The following is a 17,472-nucleotide window of genomic DNA, read 5'->3' as shown; positions in this document are numbered from 1 at the left end:
AAGTCAAAATATTACAATAAAAATTTCAGAAGTAAAAGCACTTTTACAACATTCAGAGTATTCATAACGGAAAATTGCTAAAACGTGTAAAGTTTCGCAACCATTTGTCAATAAAATCAAACACAAAATGGAAAACGATATCACTCTTTCTCCAAGAAGTAAAGGACGGAGCGGGTCAAAACGTAAAACCATTCCCAGGACAGGCAGAATTATAAGAGATATTTGTCTGGAAAATAGAAAAAAACCATCCCTCCTGCTGTCAAAACTTAATCAAGAGTCTGGAAAACAAGTTTCGGAGCGCACAGTGAGGAGACGGCTGGCTTAAGTTGGTTTAAAATCACACAAACCGGTTAAAAAACCAAGGCTAACTCCAGCAATGATAAAAAAGAGATTGCAATGGGCAAAAAATCATAAGTATATGACTACTGGAGATTGGGAACGTGTAAGTTTATCAATTTTGAATGAAATATTGTTAAAAAAGTATTTAAATGTTGACATAATCTTAATTACAACCACACTATGATGATTTTTTCAGCTGTGTTTTTCAGACGAATCAACTTTTGAGATCTTGTCGGACAAAGCTACCTTTACCTCCAAAGAAGACCAAACGAAAAATATCACCCAGATTGCATTGTACAAACTGTTAAACATCCAACTAAAGTTATGGTGTGGTCAGTTATCAGTGGTAAAGGCACACGAAGACTTTATATTGTCAATGGGATGATGAACCAAATACAGTACCAAGAGGTTATGGAGAGCCAACTTATCCCCCAAATACAAGAATGGTTTCCAAACAACAATACATTTACGTTTATGCATGATAGTGCTCCATGCCATAAAGCTAAAAGGATCACAAACTTTCTTAAAACAAAAAATATCCCTATTTTAGATTGGCCAGGGAACTCTCCTGACCTGAATCCGATTGAGAATTTGTGGAACATTCTCATGAAGGAAATCTCTTCTAAGGTTTCAACAAACAAAAGGGATTTGATTGAAAAATTACTCTATCATTGGCACCACAATGAAAAAATTAAGGCAGTAGCAATAAACTGTATTAAAAGTATGCTAGACCGAACAGCTAAAGTCATTTCATTAAAAGGAGGTATGACAAAATATGAATATTTTTTTATGACTTGCAATCAAAAAGTGTAATTGTTTGTTAAAATGTGTGTATATTGATTTTGAAATATTATTTCACAAAATTTCACAAATATTGTAGGTGATCACAATATTGTGGCCAGGGACTGTATAAAATGTCCCCCAAAGAATAGAAGTGTGAATATATTAGAATTGGTGTTTGCGTTCTTGCTATTTTTAATAATACTTTGTCAGAAGAGAAATGAAGATAAATAAATGTAGCCTGTGACTACTAGCCTAAAAGAAGATAAAGAGAAGTAGTCTGTGTATATAAGCACACCGAACAATTTTACAAAAATTTTTTAATAAAAACTTTTTTTTTGCACACAGGGCAAAGTGCCTTAATAATCGCCGAGTCTTATTAAGAGTCAAATTTTGGTCTCTCTTTATTGTATTTATCTATTTAGCGAGATATTTATTTAATTGCAGAGCCGTAACCACGAGTATGAAGTACTAGCAAATTGTTTAGGCCAGAATCTGTTATTGTTGATCGAAGGTAGGCTTTAACTCTTTTTAAAGCGGAGAAAGATCTTTCACTAAGAACATTAGTAGCTGGCATGACAAGAATTAACTTGGCAACCTTTACAACTTTGGTATTAAAAGCTTTTTTAAAGTGATCCAAACTCTTCAAAAACAAGATGAAATCTTTGATAGTGAATTTTTTAATGTCGTAACCTAATGATGTTGCAATACTTGAGAGAAGAGCAATTTGTGTTTTAGCTAAAGATTGGGTAATGTCTTGACAGTAAAAGTGACAAACTGATTGCAGATGATTTTCTGAACTTTCCCTGTTTATTGACTTGAGAAGAACTTCCTGAAGATCAATATATACTTTTTAATCAGGTTGATCAAAACTGATAATAAGTTCAAAAGCTTCAAAATACAGTTAATGATAATGTTCTTTTGGTGAATCATGGAAATGATAGGTAACCATGGAAATGATAAGTTTTTTGTGGGTTAAGAGTTGTTTTTAAATAATCTGGCATTTTCCTTTTTCTTGAGAGTCAGCGTCAAGGTTAGCGTCATCAGGCTGGATTTTCCATTTCAAAGTATGTTCCCAAAACAGTTCATAAATTTTGCTGCTTTTTGATTTTTCCAGAACATTAACGACTTGAGATGCTAAATTCTATCCTTCCACTGCCAAAATACTTTGACCTTGGAGTGCTTTACTTAGATTGTCTGTTTGTTTTAGGAGGTTAAATAGCAACAAAAGTCAAATGTCGACATAATAAACTTCACTCCCCGAATTCTTGCTTTCATTTCGGTATCGTTTAACTCTTGAAATGATTAATCTCCAAAGTTCCATTAGCTCGCAATAGTTTTCTAGAAACGAGTCAAAAACATTGCAACGCACTGCCCACCTTGTTGGACAAAATTTATGGATAGACTTTGAATTGTTTTCTGTTAGTTCTCTAATAGTATTAAGTTTGAGATTTCTTTTAGGTGATTTTTTGATAAGTTTGCAAATATATATATTACAAATCATATGCTGTTCCAAAGGTTTTGTTGAGACTTGGACTATTTTTGATGACATCACCAATGGCAAAGTTTAAAGGGTGGCCATAGCAATGCATGTATAAGCACTTTTTGTTAAACAACTTTATCTTAGTTGCTACTCCAGATTTAGGACCAGACATATTAGCAGCTCCGTTATAGCATTTACCACGTGCATCTTCTAATCTCAAATTCACCCTCAAGAGAATATCTTTAAGAACATGCACAATTTCTTTGGAAAGTTGTATTTGGTAACGGATGCATACTAATGAACTCTTCGTGTGCTTGTAAAGCATCATTGACCCATCGAAGACAAACAACCATTTTTGCATATATGAAAATATACATGTTAAAAATATTTTACATATATCTTTTTCCCTGATAATAATAATAAATTTTTTTTTAGGAGGGTGGGGGGGTGGGGGGGGGGGGGGAGGGAGGGAGGAGGGGGGCATGACGTGGGAGGGGGGGAGGGCACGCATACATTGGGCCAATGTGGAAAGCGTTGGACAATTTTATTATCTATGCGCTAACATCAAACTAACATCGGATCAATGTCGCACTACAACTAATTTTAAGTAATTGCAAATGGGTTTCAGCAATCAAAAAATGTTTTCCGGTCATCTTAGAAGCTGTCATGTCCTGGTTAGTAAATAATTGTTAGTAATTTAGGATATCAGTTATAAAAACTGTAAGTATGCCTAAAGTTTAATATCGTTACACAAATATATACTTTTTAATTTTTCCTAAAAATAAGGGTTTACTTAAGTAATGCGTAGCTTTAAATATATAGTTAAATAGTATATAGCTATGTTTATGTACTTAATAACTACATAGTTGATATATTATTTTTAAGCATTTACATACGAAATTAGCAAAACAATTTCATTAAATTTTTATCAGATTGAATTTCTTATAAGTTTTAGTTCATTTTAAGTTCTTTCAAAAAAGTTTGGAAGATTTTATTTTAAAACATAAAAAGATTGAATCACAAGCAGAAGTGGTAATTAAAGGACTCAGAAAGATTGAATCTCGTGAAGAAGCGTTAGTAAAAGAATCGAAAAAGATTGAATCATGTGAAGAAGCACTAACAACTAACTTGACTTTGACCAAAATATTTTGGTACCAAATAAGAGCCATGGTTCTTATTTGGTACCGAAGCAGCTATTTTTAGGAAGTAGTGTAATTTATACTGTAAATGTAGTTTATACTGTATATTTTAGTGTTATGTTAGAAAATATATACTATATAAACACTGCAAAATTGATTTCCATTATATTTCAAATGCATTAAGTATGCAAATACAATTTGTATATACATTTTTACGTAACTTATACAATTTGTACATAACTTATAGGAAAATACTTCTTACCTGTAAATTATGTATTTGAATATAATGGAGATCAATTTTAAAGTTTTTTATACTGCATATATATTCAAACATAAAATATACTAAATTAATTTTACATTAGTATTTGAAAACCTAATGTAACATTAATTTAATATAAAGTTAGTTAACATTAAAACTTTTAAATATTTACAAGCTTTATGTATGTATGTATGTATGTATGTATGTATGTATGTATGTATGTATGTATGTATGTATGTATGTATGTATGTATGTATGTATGTATGTATGTATGTATGTATGTATGTATGCATGCATGTATGTATGTATGTATGTGTGTGTATGTATGTATCTAAGGGCAAGGAGGGTAAGTGTGCGCACCTAATGAGTTTTTATTCATGAAAAGAGTAATTAAAATGATAGGCAGTTAAAATTTTTACACAATAATCTTTAATATATAACAAAACTTTAGACATATAATTAATATTGCATTGAAAGAAAAGCTTGAAAATATAAATTTTATAAAAAATTAGAATTGTGCACTTTTAATCGATCATGAGGGTAAGCGTCTGCATATGAGAGGGTGAGTGTGCACTAACAATGATTGAAAATAAATGGCTCAGTTCCTTCATAACTAGTGCATTCTTCACGCCACCAATTCTTGCAAAGTCCGCATTGAACCCATTCATTTGCCCTGCTTCTTCACAAGCTGGACAAATCGTTTCCTTATTTTCATCATTTTTAATATCTGTAACATTTTCAACGTTTTTGGTTTTTTTTAACATTTTTAGTTCTTTAACATTTTTAAAACTAGATTTTTTTTTAGAAAATTCTATTCTTTTTTTAGCTCGATCAGCTTTAGCCTTTTTTGATTCCCGACAAGTATTTTCTATATCTTCTAACTTCTTTTTATATGAAGACTACATTATGACTGTTGACTGTTGATATGGTCTCTTCTTTTTAGTTTGTCCTTCCATTTTTTTTGGAAAAAGAACAATTGTATCAATATGAAATTTTATGTTATTGGAACATGTGGAGAATGATTGTTCTAGTTATTTTTGTTGTATGAAATATTTGCGGCTAAGAATGCGCATAATGCGCACTCTTGGCCGCTTTTGTAATGTGCTTTAAAAGTTATAACCAGATCGCAAAACCTTATGTAAATTAAAATTCTAACCTCACTCATTATTAAGAACTAAAATTACTACAACTCAATATAATATTTATCAAATTTCATAAACAATAAATAGGAATGTTAACTAAACTCCTATGGAAGTTTAAAGTATGGAAATCATATCTTACCTGATATTTCAAAACACGGATAGGTAATTAAGTTAAACAACATGCGTTCTTGTACTATTCAGTCACACCAACACATGAAAATGACACTTGCTTGCAGTGGCGCCATAAGTCAGAATTACACATGCGCACTCTTCACCAACCGTGCACTCTTACCCTCCTTTCCCTTATGTAACTATGTATGTATGTGTGTGTGTATGTATACATACATACTCATATAGTATTGTTAAATTTGAGGATAATAATTTTTTTGAATTTTAAGACATTATATAAATTACCTAAGGCAGTTTTCGTAAAAATAGCTCCTCCTCCCCTACACCGGTCCAAACCTCACCTGTTTTATTTAAAATCATTATTGCTACAAACAATTAGATCAAAACAATTATTTATTAAGTATTTGACGCAAAATAAAAAACAAAAATTAAAATTAACTCTAAATAATTGAATTATTTACAAAACGGTTATCTTAGTGTTTCAACTGCTTGTCACTCCTGCTAAACCAATACCAATTGATTTATGTTGTTAAAATTTTTACAGTCAATGCCAACTAATTCTTCACCTACTTGGTTAGAGATAAATTCTTGTTTCGGAATTTAGCCTAAAAATAACTGGAACAGCTTATTTGTTTTTGTGTAAAATACACGTACCATTGGTTCCACTTTTTGAAAACTTCTTAGAAATAATTCTAGACTCTCAGCTATAGATACCAAATAAGGCAGATGATACACATTTACTCTCTAACATTACTTTTAATCTTTTGTATATCTGGACATTTAAAAAAGACTTATTGGATATAGGAATTTTTTCCAGAAAAAATATCTAAAATACTGAGTAGTGCTGAAGAATTCAAAAAGTATATTCGAAAACTACTTATTGGATGAAGAAAGGAAATCCTTACTGAGCCCGTGAGTTTTTCAAAAACTAACTCTATATAGTATTCTGAGACTGTAAAGAGTCTTCTGATTCTTTATAGCTGTTGAGTGTTTAGAATAAACAGCAATTACAAACAGCTCAACACAAATGAAATTAACTCATCTCCTTTTATGAAGGCTGTATGAATAGGATGGAGAGCACACGTTTTATTTTGGTAATTTCATTTTTTTTTTATTTAATCAACAATGATTTGTGGAGGAAACAAGAGAAGACAAGTGGAATCTCTTTTACTGTACTTGCAAAATCCTCAAAACATTTCTGGTTCAACAGAAATCTAGCGTACTCCATTTAGTTTATAAACCAAAATTATTAAACTAACGGGTGATGCGGAAGTTATCGGACAAATCCTAATTTCATTATTTGAGCATAATAATTAGTTTTTTTGATTTATCTTTGATTTTATCACAAAAACTGATTATTATTTGAGCATAATAATCAGTTTTTGTGGTAAAATGAGATTAAATGCAGCTGAACGAGAATCTTTTCGAAAGCGACTAAAAATGTTTTTTGTAAAAAAACCTAATATAAAAATAAATAAATCGTAAATCATTTTGAAAAGGAAGGATTTGCTTGAAGTACAATATATGATAACCTAAAAAGACTTGAAACTGTTCAATTGTTTTCTGACAGAAAGCACCCTGGTCGTCCGACATCCTGGACTAGAGAAAAGAAAGCCGAATTGACGAGACTTGTAAACAATCGAAAAGGGGTCAGTCAGAAAAAAATAGATATTAAATTCGGTGTAAATCAATCGACAATTGGTCGTCAGTTAAAAAAAATGAATATTAAATATAGAAAAAGTGAAAAGACTCCAAAATGCACTATAGAACAACAAATAAAGGCAAAGAAAAGAAGCAGGAAACTAGTTAACCAACTCTATAACACAAAATCGCTTCTAGTCATCAATGACGAAAAATACTTTTGTTTTGCAGGGGACAACATGCCCGTAAATTCTGGATACTACACAAACAACAAAAAGACATGCCCAGAAAGTGTTCGTTTTATAGGAAAAGAGAAATTTCCAAAAAAAAATATTAATGTGGATAGCCATATCTGACCGTGGTATGTCCGAGCCATTGTTTCGCACTTCCAAGGCTGTAGCGATCAATTCATCAATCTATATTAATGAATGTTTAGAAAAACGACTTCTTCCATTTATTCACAATTATCATGGAGACTTTAACTATTTATTTTGGCCAGATTTAACAAGTTCTCATTATTCTAAAGATTCTCTAAATTGGATGGACCAATATGTCTATTACGTTGATAAAGAATCCAATCCCCCAAATGTGCCTCAAGCACGACCAATTGAAAATTTTTGGGGACATTTGGCACAGAAGGTTTACGAGGGAGATTGGCAAGCTTCAACAGAGCAAGTTTTGATTGATCGCATTAAACTAAAACCACAAGAAATTGATTTAAACTTTTTACTGTCGCATATGAAAGGCGTCAGAGCAAAATTGAGATCAATTGCAGATGGTGGTGTTTTTTCATATAAAAAATAATATATTTTTATTAAAAGATAAATGCTTTATTTAAAAAAAATATGATAGTAGTTTGTTTTTTTATTTATAAATAAGTTATTGACATTTTTATTTTTTCCGATAACTTCCGCATCACCTGTTATCTGAAAAGTTATTATCCAAATTCTAATGTGAGAGGATGTCAAAGAACTCATCAGAGCTATACTTTTCAAAAAGAGGTCATGGAAAAATCAATTAACAAGCTTCTTTAAAGTTTTTTTTTCACTGCTTAAGTTATGTGTAACCTATTTTAGATAAACCCCTAGTAAAATTTTTAGCTAATTATCTTTATCATTAAGTGGTAAACTGATAAAATTTGGAGCATCAATATTGTACTTAACATAAGATTATTTTTAAGTTGTGATTTTAATATTGAGTTTGCATTTTGTGACTTATATAATTTATTTAATATATATATATATATATATATATATATATATATATATATATATATATATTAAATAAATTATGTCTTTCTGTTTAATTTTTTTTTTTGAAATTTGAAAACAAGTTGAAACTTTTTTTTGAATTTCAAAATTTTTTTTTTTGAAATTTAGAACTTGAAAACTGATTTTTTAAATAGTCAATTTATTAAATAGTAAATTTTTTAAATAATTTTTTAAAAATTGTATAAATCCTAATAAAGACTAAAAAAAGTAAATTTTTAATAAAGACTAAAAAAAGTTTTGTTGAACTTTAAAGATTTGAGTAATTTTTTATGTTAAATTTTAATAATTAACAATAGCTTGGTACTAATTTATGCATAAAATAAATTGGGGCTTTGATTAATTATCGAAATATATATAAATTATCGAGAAAACTTTATATTTTTTTTTTTGCTTAAAAATGCAAACAGGTTAAATTTGTTATAAAGAATCCACATAGATTAAATACAGCAAATAAGCTAATGATAAACCTCTAGTAAAATATTTAGCTAATATAACCTTTACCTTAGGAGGTAAATTGATAAAATTTGGAGCATCACCATTGTACTTTGCATAAGATTGTTCATTATATTCTTCTTTACAAAGCTGTTTATGTGTTGCTGTTTTCAAGCAACTCGTAACTTCTTCATCACTTAGTATGCAGTTCGTTGCTAAATCAACAACAGAGTACGGTTTAACTTTTTCAATTACTGGATTGGGTAACATTTGATTGGTTGCTGTGTTAAGAAAAATTTTAAGAACTTTTACATCTAAAAGGTGAGAAAAGATAAACTACATTAGTTATCACAAAACTAATTTTTTTACATAAAAATCATAATTGAAAAAACACGCAATTTTGATGTGGGTTTGTAGTTCCTATTGTAGCTCTTTCTCAAAATATAAACTAATATAATAAATAATATAATAGACATATAAACTAACATAAATAAAACCAAACTCATGTAATGCTCTATATAAGTATATATTATACTATTGACAACTAATTGTGTATATCTATAAGATACACAAATAAAGCATTGGTGTGACTCCATCTTCTATAACATATTTAGATAAACATTTGGTCACTAGTTTTGTTTATCTTTATAGCACATGGCATTTTCAGAAAAAAAAACAAAGAATAATCAAAGAAAAGATTGCTGCCCTGTCCCAAACCCTCAGTCGATGTAGCAGCACTCCGCTGCGAGTCAGGTCATTTGTCAGTCGATGTATGTACATTGAGTGACAAATAGCCTGAAATAGGCTGTATGGCTCAAAAAAATTTATTTCCGATATGATATCAGCATCTCAGTGCAATGTCAGAGTGCTTAACTAAACTAGCAATTTAAGTTTAAATAAATGTATCTATGTATATATATATATAGTTTAGTTTATTCAGTAACCAAAGTTGTTACATTACATATATATATATATATATATATATATATATATATATATATATATATATATATATATATATATATATATATATATATATACAGTATGCACAAAAAAAAAATTATACACTTAAAAAAAAAATCATAATTTTAAAGATTGCATCAAAAAAATGAGTTTTCCATTAAAATATTTAAAAGTTTTTTTTAGATATCTTATCAAGTATTGTTTTAAGAATTTATTTGTATATTGGTGAACTAATTGTTTTTCAAACCTATAGAATTTTACACAACTGATTTAATGATGCATAAAATTGACTGCAAAAAAAATAATCATACAGTTTAAAAATAATGTCAAATTGATCAAATTCTATAAAAATTAGTATCAAGTGGGGCCTCCTTTAGCCTTGGTGGCTTCATCTAAGTGATTTGGCATTGAGTTGATCAAATTTTGGGTCTCTTCTGTTGTTATATTATCCCATGCCCTCATTATAGCTTCTTTCAAGTTATCTTTGCGTCTAAATGCTCATTTGCCAATTTTTCTGTCCAAAATATATCACCAATTTTCTATTAGACTCAAGTCCGGATTATGAGATGGCTATTCCAAAACACTGATGCTATTTGTGTCAAAGCATAACTTCACTTTCTCAATTGTTAAAAAGCATATTGATCAAAATATCATTGATGTCATCATTAATGTGAAGAAAAATAGATTTGTTTTGGCAACTAAATTAGCTTTAAAAATTCAAGAAAATCATAACATCACAGTGACTCCTCAAACAATCAAAAATTGTATAAGAGATCAAGGATATAGAGGAAGAGTGGTTCGAAATAAACCTTTTTTATTTTCTAAACAAACAAAATGTCGATTGGAATTTGCATCAAAGTAATTAAAAATGCTGATATCATATCAGAAATAAATTTTGTGGTCAGATGAGTCAAAATACAATCTCGTCTCATCGGATGAAGTGCAAAAAGTGTGTTGAAAAAAAGATAAAAAATTGAGTCGTTTGCGAGGTAGTGTAAAGCATGGGGGAGGAAATGTGATGGTTTGGGGTAGTATGAGTTGAAAAGAAGTGGGGAAATTCACATTTATTGATGACAAAATGGATGCTTCAATGTATTGTGAAATTCTCAAAGCTAACTTGCAACCATATACTTAAAAATTGAGAATGGGAAGCGATTTCATACTCCCGCAGGATAACAATCCAAAACATAACGCTAAGAAAATGAAGGTATACTTTGACATAAATAACATCAATGTTTTGGAATGGCCATCTCAAAGTCTGGACTTAAATCCAATAGAAAATTTGCGGTATATTTTGGATATAAAAATTGGCAAACGAGCATTTAGACACAAAGATAACTTGAAAGAAGCTATAATGAAGGCATGGGATAATATAACAACAGAAGAGACCCAAAATTTGATCAACTCAATGCCAAATCATCTAGATGAGGCCATCAAGGCTAAAGGAGGCCCCAATCGATACTAATTTTCATCTCAATTTTATGCATCATTAAATCAATTGTGAAAAATTCTATAGGTTTGAAAAACAATTAGTTCACCAATACACATACTGTATGTATGTATATATATATATATATACATATATATATATATACATATATATATATATATATATATATATATATATATATATATATATATATATATATATATATATAGTTATATATATAGTTATATATATAGTTATATATATATATATATATATATAATGTAATGTAACAACTTTGGTTACTGAATTAACTAAACTATATATATACATAGATACATTTATCAATAACGTTAATTTAACGTTATTTAATTAATTTAAATTCATTTAACCTTAGTTTAATCTGACCTTAGCTTAACCTAGGTAATCTGACACAAGAAAATCTGTTTCTAAAAACTTATGTTCAGAAAGCTTTGATTCACTTTTCGCAACACTGTACATAATGTTAAGCCAAAAAAATTTAACTATAAAAATGCAACTTCATATTTCCTGGTAACTTAAATTAAATTTTTCAAATCCTTTCTTCTTTCAGCTTGAGATTAGAAATATATGCAGCAGTTTTACATATACTGCTTTACATACACTGGATTTTTATCCAAAAAATTAAAACAAAAGAAATATTTTAGTATGACACATGTAATATTTATACAAATGTGATATACAAATGGAAGAAATATAAATGAAATATAAACAATAAATGGAATATTTTTTAAAAGTATACCTTAACAATAACCATGATAACATTGAAATTGCTGTAACAGCATGTAGTATTATTAACTATTACTAACATTAAATAAACTATAAAAGATAGATTTTCTGATGTTTTAAAAACATTTTTAAAACAGTAACTTCAATACTTTTCATTATAAAATATATTACTATGAATTAATTAATAAAATGTTATTTATAATAACATTTTATTAATTAATTTATAGTAATATTTTTTATAAATATTATTTATTATAAACTATTATTACAATAATTAATCAATTATAAGTTTATTAAAAACTCAAATATTTTTTACATTCTACAAAAACATGTTGCCTCACTTGACTTTACAATTTAGTGAGACGTATGTGTCTCACTAAATTGATCTAACATAAACTAAATATATAAACAATAAACATAAATTAAATAAATAATATATAACCATTGATTTATTGGTAACAGTGCCCCTTTTAAATGGTTAGTTTTAATGAACCAGTTGGTTGCTCAATGGAAAAGTTCATATAAAGCTTAACTATCACTGTTTAATTATGAGCAAATCTAAAAATCAAACCTTATGTAAATTATCAAAAATATTAAAACTAAATCCATTATACTCAATTGATAGTTATGAAACCTGCATATAATTGTAAAAAAACTTTTAACTTCCAAACAAATCAAACAATTGTTATCGAAACTATTAGTAAAACAAATCAAGCAATCGTTATCGAAACTATTAATAAAAAAAATCCAGTTATATAAGTTATTTATTAAAGTAAAAAATTTTAATAAAAATAGCAACTACATACTATAATAAAAAAAAAAAAAAAATTTACAGTAACTTTTCTATTAAAACGATTAACAATGATGATGTCATTATCATTAAGAGTACAAATTATATCAATATTTCCATTTGTTCACAATATTAACTAAACTAAAAGTTTTAATTGCCTTCAAACTTATTTTTTTCCAACAACACAATAAATCGTGCACATCGGACATTTATTACACTGATGAGTTTTTTATCATTTATATTTTGTGAAAATTGTTCTAAATCTTTAACTATTTGAATGTAACTTTTCTTTATTTGGGAATTTAGCACTAGATTTTTGGTGTTCAACAGTATGCCAAGAGCTTGAAAAAAATAATGGATGAAGTCAAAAGTTTCTATGCTGAACATCTAAAAATAAATTACATAAAATAAAATGTTAAAATAGAATAAAAAGAAAAAAAAAAAAGTTTAAAAACTGTTTAAATAAATTTTGTCATTTTAAAATTGCTACTGTCACTGATAAGTTTGTCATCATTGTCAACTCATTTGTCATCAACTTGAAAATAAGAAAGTGATGACAGTGAGTGACATTAGTAGCTATGTTTTTTTTTTCTGCGAAAGGGGAGGTAACATTAAGAATTTCTTTGATGAAAAGAATAGTCATGAAAAATTTCATGTTCGATGGTCTAAGATTTTTCCAGACAACTGTTAATTTTTGTGAGACTTTTACATTATATATTCTACAGTCACTTGTTCATTATCATTATCAACAAATTTCCTACTTACCACAAGGTGATTATTTCTGACTACCACAGAGTGCTTAATTCAAACAACCAAATAGTGTCAACTTAAACATTAAATTTAACGATTTATAATTGCAAACTTAAAATTCAAACAGTTTTTCAAACATTTACAACAACTTTTAAAAATTGCAAGAGTTCACCATTTAAAAAGAATAAGGATAATTGTTAAATAGCTACTTATCAGGCCCGTAGCAACCGGGGGGTCAGCAGGGGCATCTGCCTCCCTCCCCCCCCCCCCAATAATTTTTCAAATAAATACTTTTGATAAAAATTGGCTGAAAAAATGACTTAAAAAAAAAAAGATCCTTAAAACTATTTCAGAGCCCTTTAATCCAGCACTGCCCCTATTATAATTTTTGTTCCTACGGGCCTGCTTATAGAGATGTAAAAATTATCTATATATATAATATATATAAATATATTTTGGAGAAATAAAGTTTTAAAAAATGCTTGATTTTTTCTATTATCAAATTATTAAACTATGATTCTTGTTTGTTTTATTAGAGTTTTATTTAAAATACATATTGGTATTCTTTACTTAGCAGTGAAAACATAAAAGTGTTGTCAGTGGAAACATGGTGGTGTTGTTAGTGGAAGCACTAAAGCGCTGTTGATTGAAATATGATAAATGTTTCAATATTTTAAACAACTTCTAAATAAAATTAAACAGAGATTGTAGAGTTTAAACAACAATAATGTTTAACAATAAAGTTTAAAATGACAAATCAAATCAAAGTATGAAAGCATCTCTCAATTTAACTCACAACAAGTGAGTATAACATTATGCTCACTTTTTTTTTTTCTTCTTTCAAACATCTTTGCTTCCAACAAGGCTGCAAGCAACCACTATTAGAGTTGGAAGTAACTGGAAGAGAAAAGATGAAGATTGTAAAGCTAGATAATGATTGATAGACAACTAAAAAGATTGCAAATTATAAGAATCAGGAAAGCAAGATGAAGAAAGCGAATTCGAAGAGCTGATGTTCAAGAAAAAAAACTAGACAAATAAGCCTTTTTGGAGCACTTAGGAACAGTCACAGAAAAAGGATGAGACTTAATTGAATGTCGAGTAACACAAGAATAAATTTTAGTAGATAGCACAAGAGACGCTAGCTCTTTAGAGCAGTGCCTATTACAGTATTTGTAGAAAAGAGAAAGAGAAGCAACAAAGTCTGAACCATACAAGAGAGGTGGAAGAAAGAGAGAACTCACAAGAGCCTAATTTTTGTGATGAAATACGAGATTTCATGACCTGAGAAAAGCAGGCTTTGGCGTTAGACGAAACCTTTTTACAATGGTTTCTAGCAGTAATAAACAGATGTCTGTTTTCTGGAGAATTGTTTAGCTGATAGATATGTAAGTAACGAGTACTAACTAGGATTAGAAACGAGACATACGTCGAGTAGAAAAGGTAAACGATTCAGGTTTTCTGGAAAGCGAGTTGGAAAGTTGACTATTTGAGTTAGAGATTGAGAAAGGTAAAAGTTGTGGGCTTTAACGTCTGCAGAGTCACTGACTCTAGAGCCAAGTGAGCCAAGTTCAATGTGATGAGCATTAAAGTCACCACCAACAACAATATTGGCTGATGGATAAAGAGAGAGGGCTTGGTCAATTTGATCAGAAATAACTTCAAAAAGAGTGCAGTCTTGAGATGAAGGAGAGCGATATAGAACAAAGAGAAAGGCGATAGAGTGAAGTGGTGATAAACAAAAGCACATAAAAGAATAGTCTGTGGATTCAAACCTAGTTTCTCGACAAATGGGTGAATTCTTACGAATGTAAATGCCAAGGCCAAGCATGTGACTATTGGAGTCTTTACGAATTAAAGGAAGATAACTATCAACAATAAGATCACAAGATAAGACAGCTGAACTCAAATTAGTCTCACAAAGAGCAAGTAGGTTTGGTGAACTTTGCAAGAAATAAGACTTAACAGAAAAGTTACTTTAAAGACCACGAATATTAATGAATGATAGGTTTAGAGAACTTGGTGATGATGATGGTTTTTTGTATTTTATAGTTTTTGGCACTTTATTCATTTTTAAATTTGTTGAAGAACTTGACTCAAAGCATAGACAGTACTCAGTACACTTTTTAATAGCCCAAGAAATTGCCTCATTACTATTAATAAACCCTAAGCCTTAACAAAGAGCTCCAAATGTGGCCTTGGCAATGCACACCAAAAGTACAAACAGGGACACCATCCATGCGCAACATGGCACTGCCAAAACTTTGATATTTTTCATCTTTTGATGGAATCAGCCTCTCTGAGAGCTACCACAGAGTTTGAGAAACCTGACTACTAGCAGGCCTCAGAACCATAAAACTGAGTTTTTGAGCTGTACCCTCATTAGGAGATAGTAGAATGAGTCATAAAAACAGAGACACAAGCAAAACCCATGCATTGAATCAAGAAGATTCAGCATTCAACATCCTAAACTGGAAACAATGTATTAAAAATACATCTGCGCCAGCCTAATAGATGAAGAAGGGGTGCAAGGCTAGTCAACAGATAGAACCTGTTTACCTCTTAAGTCTTAGCCTAGGAGGCCTTCTACATAGTAGACGGATGCATTTAACATCTGCCCAAGATAAGTAACTTTATTGAGACACCATCTCTAGTTTTTACTCAACCAAGAGCCTTATGGCAGGGGGTGTTTTAAGTCGGAGTTGGCTTTTCCTAGCCTTTGCCTAAAAAGCGTATCCTACAAAGTCAGCAGGACATGAAGCAGATTGTACTGGGTTACATGTTACCTATAGCAGGATAACCTGACAAAACTTATTATGATTCTATCTAATTCTATCCTAAGATGTTAGTCATGTATTAAGTCATCTCATCTTAAAAACTCGAAACAAAAGTAAACTTAGTAATTATAAATATTTAATTATAAGTGTGAAAAAAATGTTTTACCAATTTATAGTTTTCCAGCGTAAAAGCAAGATCTGCATTTGATAATGACAAAGTTATGAAGAAGAAAATAAATAGAATGAATTTTGGTATGTTTCCATTATCAGATATAACTGGTAAAAATAAATTAATAAAATCACTTGAGCTTGAATATATTTTTTTAAACAAAAACTGAAGTTTTGTAATGTAGCTAACCATTCCACACTAAAACAAAATAAAACAATATATATATATATATATATATAAAAAAAAAACAATATATAAAAAAAAAACAATATATAAAAATAAAAAAATAAAAAATGTATAAAAATGAAAAGAAAATGACAAGCTTATTACATATTTATCATATCTACTGAAACAAAAAAAATAAAATAAATAGAAATTTTTATTTCATATATTCAGATTAGATATGAGCAATAAAACTATTTTTATTCCATCTTTTAAAATTACATACGATAAAAAGGCAGTAACAAATAGTTGACACAACTTCTCATAAAAAAAAAATTAAATTATTAAATAGAGAATTTATATTTATTTTAAATTAGAGAATTTATGTATTACATTTTCTTAGACATTTTTAATTCACAACTCCATTTGTGATTGGAAGTTTTTCCGCAATCCAAGATAAATATAAAATAAAAATATTAAACATTTTGTAATTATTTACTGATTAGGCAGCAATATACATACAAATAAAAAAAATATACAATTATGAAAGTTCATGTATTTAAATATTTTAAATTTAAATCTTGCACCCTAATACTTCAATGAGCAACCCATTTGGGGTAGTGACCCATAGTTTAAGAAGCTTTGTATTTTAAAATATACAAAAATTCTTACAACCTATCATTGTCATAGTAGTGGCAATACTTTTTATTTTATCTAATAAGAAACATATTTCAAAGTTTTGCAGGTTTCAAAACAATTTTTTGTAAAAAAAAAAAAAAAAAAAAAAGTTTTGATAGTGCAATTTTCCAAAAATTTGAACAAATTAAAAGTATTAAATAATATGTGCTACAGTTATTTCCATTATTTATATGAGAAAGAATACTTACTACAGTGGTTTCCATGGTTTCTAACCGAGAAAAAAAAACTTACTACAGTTGTTTCCATGACTTCCTGGTGCGTAGGAATAAAATACCAAAGCAATATTCTCAAAATGTTAGAAGAATTCTGAATTAAACAAAAATGTCTTCAAATTTACAAACTCATAACATCTA

At 28.9% G+C, this 17,472-nt stretch overlaps 2 protein-coding genes across 10 annotated transcripts in view; both read right to left on the bottom strand.

The window, feature by feature from the left end:
- Positions 1-11,885, bottom strand: part of LOC100200608 (uncharacterized) — a 40,305-nt gene extending 28,420 nt beyond the window's left edge. For 4 of the 8 annotated variants that reach the window (XM_065817225.1, XM_065817229.1, XM_065817227.1 and 1 more), the window contains exons 1-2: positions 11,786-11,885; positions 8,685-8,896 (exon numbers count right to left, since the gene is read on the bottom strand). In XM_065817225.1, the coding sequence (XP_065673297.1) occupies positions 8,685-8,885 (201 nt within the window). In that variant the 5' untranslated portion in view covers positions 8,886-8,896; positions 11,786-11,885. Of the gene's footprint in view, positions 1-8,684; positions 8,930-11,785 lie in introns of all 8 variants that reach the window. The other 4 variants (XM_065817228.1, XM_065817233.1, XM_065817230.1 and 1 more) reach the window with 3 other exon arrangements.
- Positions 11,886-12,526: 641 nt separating this feature from the next.
- The window catches only part of LOC100198127 (uncharacterized), a 32,821-nt gene continuing 27,875 nt past the window's right edge, over positions 12,527-17,472 (bottom strand). For both annotated transcript variants that reach the window (XM_065818436.1, XM_065818435.1), the window contains 3 exons: positions 17,351-17,425; positions 16,256-16,456; positions 12,527-12,949 (listed from right to left, as the gene is read on the bottom strand). In XM_065818436.1, the coding sequence (XP_065674508.1) occupies positions 12,713-12,949; positions 16,256-16,456; positions 17,351-17,425 (513 nt within the window). In that variant the 3' untranslated portion in view covers positions 12,527-12,712. The remainder of the gene's footprint in view (positions 12,950-16,255; positions 16,457-17,350; positions 17,426-17,472) is intronic.

The sequence above is a fragment of the Hydra vulgaris genome, chromosome 14, assembly GCF_038396675.1.
Source record: "Hydra vulgaris chromosome 14, alternate assembly HydraT2T_AEP".
Lineage (NCBI taxonomy): Eukaryota > Metazoa > Cnidaria > Hydrozoa > Anthoathecata > Hydridae > Hydra > Hydra vulgaris.
This window is presented reverse-complemented; position numbering and strand designations above follow the sequence as displayed.